General features: G+C 45.2%; 1 protein-coding gene across 1 annotated transcript; it reads left to right on the forward strand.

The window, feature by feature from the left end:
• The first annotated feature begins 4,892 nt into the window (after window positions 1-4,892).
• On the forward strand, window positions 4,893-6,014 carry GPR20 (G protein-coupled receptor 20). The gene has a single exon (XM_027713051.2). It carries the CDS (start codon window positions 4,893-4,895, stop codon window positions 5,952-5,954), a length of 1,062 nt encoding a protein of 353 aa, XP_027568852.1. The 3' UTR covers window positions 5,955-6,014.
• The last annotated feature ends 787 nt before the right edge of the window (window positions 6,015-6,801 follow it).

A 6,801-nucleotide genomic window follows, 5' to 3' on the forward strand; every position in this document is an offset into this window, starting at 1 on the left:
TTGGCCACTTTGAGCCATAGTTGACTGAGAGCTTGCCAGAAGGAGAATCATACAATTTAAACTGAAAGAGAGTGAGTTTAACCCTTCCTTTATAAATATGATGATAAATCACCCAGGGAACTTTAAACAAGGGGAGGCAGCAAAGCTAAACACATGCTGCTGCCACCTCAGGCAGAGAGTAACACCACCAAGCAGGACAGGGTGAGGGGGATAGGAGGGATGATAGAGGAGCCAGGTTGACATATAGAATTTTTTGGTTCAGGACAGGGAGATGAGAAAAGCTGAAGCTGTTTATACTAAATAACACTCAGGCTTGTTAATGTCCTTTTCAACTTTCCGATCCCAGTGAGCGGCTCTGGTGTTCTCTGCGTCTGCACACAGAGATCAAATCTTCACACAACAATAAATAACCCTCTTGGACAAAGCTCAGTTGTCTGACCTGCCTTTTCTTCTGTATCCCATTGCCTAAATCACTGAGCCAGATCCAAAAGTCCCCTGGGCCAAGGAAGTGAACCCTGTTAACTTCAGCAAGTGGAGGACGAGGCTTAAGGCTGACACCAAGCAAAGAGTTGGGAGAAATGGAATATGGGGTGATCAGGGATCTGCTCCTGGGGCAAATGTAGCACTGAGCTGCCCATGCTAAATGAAAAAGTGTGATGCCAAGCGGTGAGTGAGCAAGGGAAGAAGTTGCGGTGACCATCTGCTTCCTATTTGGCCCAAGAGTGATGGAATTGGTTGTGTCATGCAACAATGAGAAAGTAATTCAGAGCAGGGTCCCCTCTCCCAGTGCTGAGCAGGGACCTTTATGAGAACAAGGAAAACCAGGTCAACCTCCAGTCTCTGTCCCTCCCCTTATCCCATGTCTACCCAGATGTCTGGTGTACTTTTAAGGAAATGCTACCCACAGTCTCCCAGACAGAGAGACAAAATCCAGCCTGAGAGGTATAACATAACAGCATAGGCCAACTGGCACAGTCAGACAGCGCTCAGAAGGATGCATGTTTACCCATCTTGGGTTTTGCAGACTGTCAGCTCAAAAAAAACAGGTATTGCATGAAGATCTGGGGTGCTGAGAGCTGAATTAGGCATGAAGAAGGTTGAGCTCCAAGCTCTTTGAGGATTATAGGAAGGGGGTTAGCCCAAAAACTATTTACTCTTTAAGTTAAGGTGGTTGTGGCAGCTCTGCATGAGCTCATGCCATAGCTACAAGTAATAAATAGTGTGAAACACAGCAAAATAAAGGTTTGCAGAGGCTGCAAAGCTTTGTATATGTTTAGCCATGCCCCTCACTAACTTCCACACGCCACCACTCCATGGTGATGGGTAGCAGAACTGACTCACTTTAACACCTGCATGAGTATTTCTGATGGCAGAGATCTGATTGGGGTAATTTTGAGACTTAGAGAGGGGAAGCACTGAAAATCTTTGGAGATGTTTGCTTTTGCTCAAACACAAGGTCAGGCTGCCTTTCTGTGCCTGGTTCAACCTGCTACAAAATGGGGCAATGTACCTTTCTCAAGGGCTTGGAGTCCCACAATGGAAAAATCCTTAGTAGCTGTAAGGATTTGGTCCAGCTCCATCTCATTAAAAGCACTCTGAGGAATTCTGTTGCTTTGCTAGTCCAGTTCTCCATCCTTTCTGCTTGTGAGCCATGAGATGAGGGCAGTCCCACAAAGAAAGGAAGAGGCCATTCACCCAAACATCCATCAGTAGCTATTCAATTAGAGGAAGATTTTTCCCACCACAGCCCAAGAGGCAGCTTTTCCACAGCTTGTCAGGGAGGAAATCTTCAGGATTAATTAAATTGGCTGGGGCTTCTTTCATGTAGTTGTTTAGATTTTGAGTTCAGATAAGGCAGGGAAAAGACGGACTGGGAAAAGACACAAGCTCTAATGCAGCTCCTCCTCTGCATATTCAATTTGGCAAAGAAATGTTACCTGTTGTTTTTAGCAGGTAAAAAATCTGGAGTTATTTCACTGCACATGGGGCTCAGTGGAAGAGGTGACCATACAAGCCAGGGCATTGCATATGCTGATGATTTTAACTCATGTGCATGGACAGTACTCATAGTGGATCCCTTTCTATTAGTCTGTAACCTACATCCCTCCGTGGCATTGTGAGGATGACGAACATCTGAATGCACTTGGAGTTGCTGATTTCACTGAGGCAGGACAGGCAAAATAAGATGAATATCAGGTGTTTGTGATAAAGGATCTGAAACTGAAGAAAAATCTCCCAGACGAGGCAAGCTACTAACGAGATGCAAAATCAGAGCAAAGAGCCAGTGCCACAGAATTACAATGAGAAGACAAATGCATATGCAATTCAAAACAGTTTAATGCATGCTAAGGGATGGGGTGGGTGATTTTGTCTTCTCCCCTTGCTCATCTATCTGTCTGAACACAGATACACAAGATCACACTGCACTCAATGGACAACAAAGTCCTTATTCCTTGGCTTCCGCAGCGCTCTTCTTGATAGCATCTGCAAAGAGAAAGCTGGGAGCAGATCCAGGCATCTGCTCATTTCAGTTTGTTTTTGCAATTAAAGAGTGAAACAAACAACTGGAGGAGTTCAGATGGCGAGAATTTTAGGAAATTATTAGAAAACGGGCCAGGGTTTTGCATCTTTCCCATACATCTTTCTCTGGTGCCAGACTTTGTAGATCCACTACCTTCAGCCAGTCTTGGGGTCAGCTTTTCCTGTTTTTCACTGACAGAGCTGTTGGCACAAAATGTAAAGAGACAAGACTGTCCCCCAGGAGTCTGTAGGCTCAGTCAGACCCAGACAAAATGCTGTGAACATGTGCTACTTTGGCTGCCACCGCAGCTCAGCGCAGGGTGAGGTAATCTGGTCACTCCTGAAACACAAGATGTTCCAACATCTGGTTGCTGCTGGGGGTGGCCTGATGGCAAAAGTGGACAGAAGTTACCATTGTTCCTATTTGCCCATTAGTTCTTTGGGACATTACAGGTGGCCTGAACCCAGGCGTCAGGATTTCAGTCCTGCAGTGTACTCTGCCACTGGCTTTCAGCTCAGAAGGACTTTATGTTTGAGCACCACACATTCCAATGGACAATTCAACTCCTTGGACTTGATCGAGTGGCTACCTAAACAGAATGAATTGCCATTTGATTAGAAATAGCCTTTCAAGTTCAAGGATATTGAAAACCAGCTTCTTCTTTCACTTCTACAGACTAGGTGAGAGGCAAGAGGAAACTAGAGCAATTCCCAGACTCCAGGCCAACAAACCCAAGCTTCGTCATGATGGCAAAATCACTTCTCCAAGAATTTCCACAGGAAATTTCACACCTGGTCTTCTAAATTCTCAGTCCTAATCTCTGCTTTTGCTCAACAAATGTTCTGCTTCACATTCACCTGGCTTGAATGAACCATACAGAATATCCACCACCGGGCTGTAGCACCCCATGAGGACTCTTGACCTTGAATATTTACTATTGACCAATCACTGATGAGACACATTTGCTGTATCCAGGAAATGCAGAGAGACTTGGGAATCTCTTCTCCTAAATCTCAGTTCCCCAACTCTCTATCCCAGAGTGCTGGAAGCCTTCTGCTTTTGTCAGGGGGTGTGGAGGAGTTTGAGAGTTGGAGAGTTACAGTTAGCAGGGATCTGTAGTTCATTAGCCCGACAAATAAGCTTCTGGTGGCCAGGCAGGAAAAGGCTTTGGCACTCATCGGGCAGGCTCAGAGCTGCTGTGATGTTTTTCTGGACATAATTAGAACTGTTCCCTGCGAAACATTTGCTTTTGGCCAGCAGGAACTCTCAGGAGGATCCACTTTTGTCCTAGGTAGCTTTCTCCCCTGCTTTGTCCATGGCCACCAATGGCTTGAAGCACCTCACAGGTGAAGGAACACTTTTGGTCCATCCTCCTGATCCCCATAAGCAGCAAAAATGATCAGTGCAAGAAAAAAGCCAGCTGCCAGAGGATGGGGTGTGCTTGGGGAGCTGGACATCCAGACTTCCCCAGCAATTCAAGTCTTCCACTCTGAGACATACAACCAGGCACCCTGAAGTTCTATGAGCGCTGGGATTTGTGTTTGCAGCTCCTTGTTTCCTAGTACTTCCACACTTGGCTCACTGGTAGCAGGGATTTCAAACCCTCATAAATCAAGTCTTTCAGCATCATTCTCTGCTGATTCAAGCTGATTTTTTTAACCTCAAGCCCCTGCCCAGCCACTTTGAAGTATTCCAGACATTTTGCAACCATTTATTTTTATTTAAGCCAGCCAAGTCTCTGTATATATTGTGACTCTCTTTTTAAAAAAATCTTTTTAATATACAAATCAGTTTAAAATAGTGTATAAGTCAGGAATGATTTGCAAATTAAACTGTCAAACCCTGGCAGGAGTAGTGGCTGACGCCCTTAGCTTGAAATCTCCCGTCTGCTGTTGCTGTGAGTGCAGATCTCTATAAGATGCCACACAATCTGCTTCTGCTTTCCTGGAAGATTCAGTCAGCCTTTGATTTTGGGAAGTCTTACAGTCTCTGAAAATGCTGCTGCATGTGACTCTCTAATGGGATCACCTGCCCAGGGGAAGGATATGATATTTTAGGAGACAGATGCTGGGGCTATGGTTGTGCAAAGGTCTTCTGGCCTTAAAACCACTTTTGCACAGGGAAGAGGAAGAGAAACTTGAAGTGAGGATCGTGTGTCTTTTTCAAAATATGTATCTGACACCACTGGAAGACAGTAATTATAAATTCAGATGTTTTCCTTGCAATTATTGGTAATCCCATATTGGCAAATGGGGATCTACTCCTTGGGATGTCCAAACATGTTGGTTGAAATGTTCTTAGGTGACAAGATTTTGAGCCCTAAGGAATTCTGACTCTTTCTTTTCTTCCAGATCGCTGTCAGTCAGCGACCATGCCGACCTCCTCCACGCAACTGCTAGCCCTTGACTCCATCAACTCCACCCAGCAACCTAACATCAGCATCTACTTGTTCTCCAAGTTCATCCACGAAGACAAAGAACTGTCCACAGAATTTTACAACCTGTGGATTGTCCTGATGGTAGTCAATGCCATCATTTTCCTCGTGGGTGTTGTGCTGAACAGCTTGGCACTGTACGTCTTCTGCTTCCGTACCAAGACAAAAACCACCTCTGTTATTTACACCATAAACTTGATTGTTACTGATCTCTTGGTAGGCTTTTCCTTGCCTGTCCGGATCATCATGTTCTACAGTGCAGGGGGCTGCCAGCATTGCTCCTTGATTCACATCTTCGGCTACTTTGTCAACATGTACTGCAGCATCCTCTTCCTGACGTGCATCTGCGTTGACCGATACCTGGCCATCGTACAGGTGGAGGCCTCACGGAAATGGAGGAACCCCACCTGTGCCAAGGGAATCTGCGTCTTCATCTGGATCTTTGCCACAGTGGTGACTTTCTCCATCCTGACCATGGCAATAAAGTTTGCTGAGTGCTGCCTCTCCAAGATTCTGGTCCTGATGGTCTGCGAGTACTTCTTCCCCCTCATCATAATCATCTTCTTCACCACAAGGATTATGTGTGCCCTGTCCAAGCCCAGCCTCATGCACCAGAGCCGGGAGAGGAGGATGAGGGCTGTGCAGCTCCTGATCACCGTCCTCATCATCTTCATGATCTGCTTCACTCCTTTCCACGTGCGGCAGGTCGCAATCTCCATCAACCCAGACATGCCCCATAACGTCAGCATCCTCGTCTACCATGTGACAGTGACCCTGAGTAGCCTCAACAGCTGCATGGACCCCATTGTCTACTGCTTTGTCACCAACAACTTCCAGTCAACCATGAAAAATATATTCAGGAAAGCTGAGCCAGAGCAAACCAACGTGGACATCCTGGGCATGAACAAGAGCTCCAAGGGCTCCAATGCAATCATCGCCTTCTCAAACACAATAGGGAGCCCTGTGAGCTTGCCATCACCAAGTGCTGTCCAGATATAAACAACATCTGGTGGGACATGCTGCAGTAAGCCAGTGCCATGGTGCTGGAATATTACTAGGATGCACGATACTATTGTCTTTGAACTCTTTGTTTTTTAGGCTGAGGTTCAGACTAACAGTGGTGGAATTTGTTCCTCAAGAACATTGTGGTCTGTTTGGAGAATGGAACTTACAGTGCTGTTAGTACCAATATAAAAGAGAGTCTATTAATGACTGTTCCCAACAGGGAAGGTTTCTTTGTATTTTAATACAGACATTTTGCTAGCAACAAATTCTTTACTGTGGTTTTCTTTTCGTGTTTGACATCGTAATGCAGGACTTCTAGGATTACTTAGAAAACAGGATATCTCTGGTTTGTAATGGAAGATTTTTGTGCCTTGGGCATGTGCTTAAGAATAAAGGGTTAGAGAGATGTTTCCAGAGCTATCTGCTGCAAAGATTTTAGATGCCAATGGAATTGGAAAGAAAGTATTTTAACCCACATGTCACTAGTAACTACTCATTTGTTCCTGAAAAAGTCTGAACCTTCTCAGGGATGAGGAGATGAAGTCAAGGTGTAAAGTCTCCTCTCACTGTTTCAGCTATAAGAAAAACATACGTGTGAGTGTATATGTTTTCATACACGCTACTTGGGCTTGGGTAGAGGTTAAGGATATGTTCCACCTGTATTTGGATCACTAAATCTCCTAAACTACTGACAAGCATACAAAAATCTGTGAAAATTAACATGCTTCCCAGCAAACTCTGCTGTTCTGCTCGCTCTCTCTCCCCGAAGAACAGCCAAGATGAAACCCAGAACCAGACTATGATGCTGTACTAGTCTGGTTTGGTTTTTCTTCCAGGTATG

Source organism: Pipra filicauda, unplaced genomic scaffold, assembly GCF_003945595.2.
Source record: "Pipra filicauda isolate LSUMZ 115617 unplaced genomic scaffold, ASM394559v2 scaffold251_size2273266_pilon, whole genome shotgun sequence".
Taxonomy (NCBI): domain Eukaryota; kingdom Metazoa; phylum Chordata; class Aves; order Passeriformes; family Pipridae; genus Pipra; species Pipra filicauda.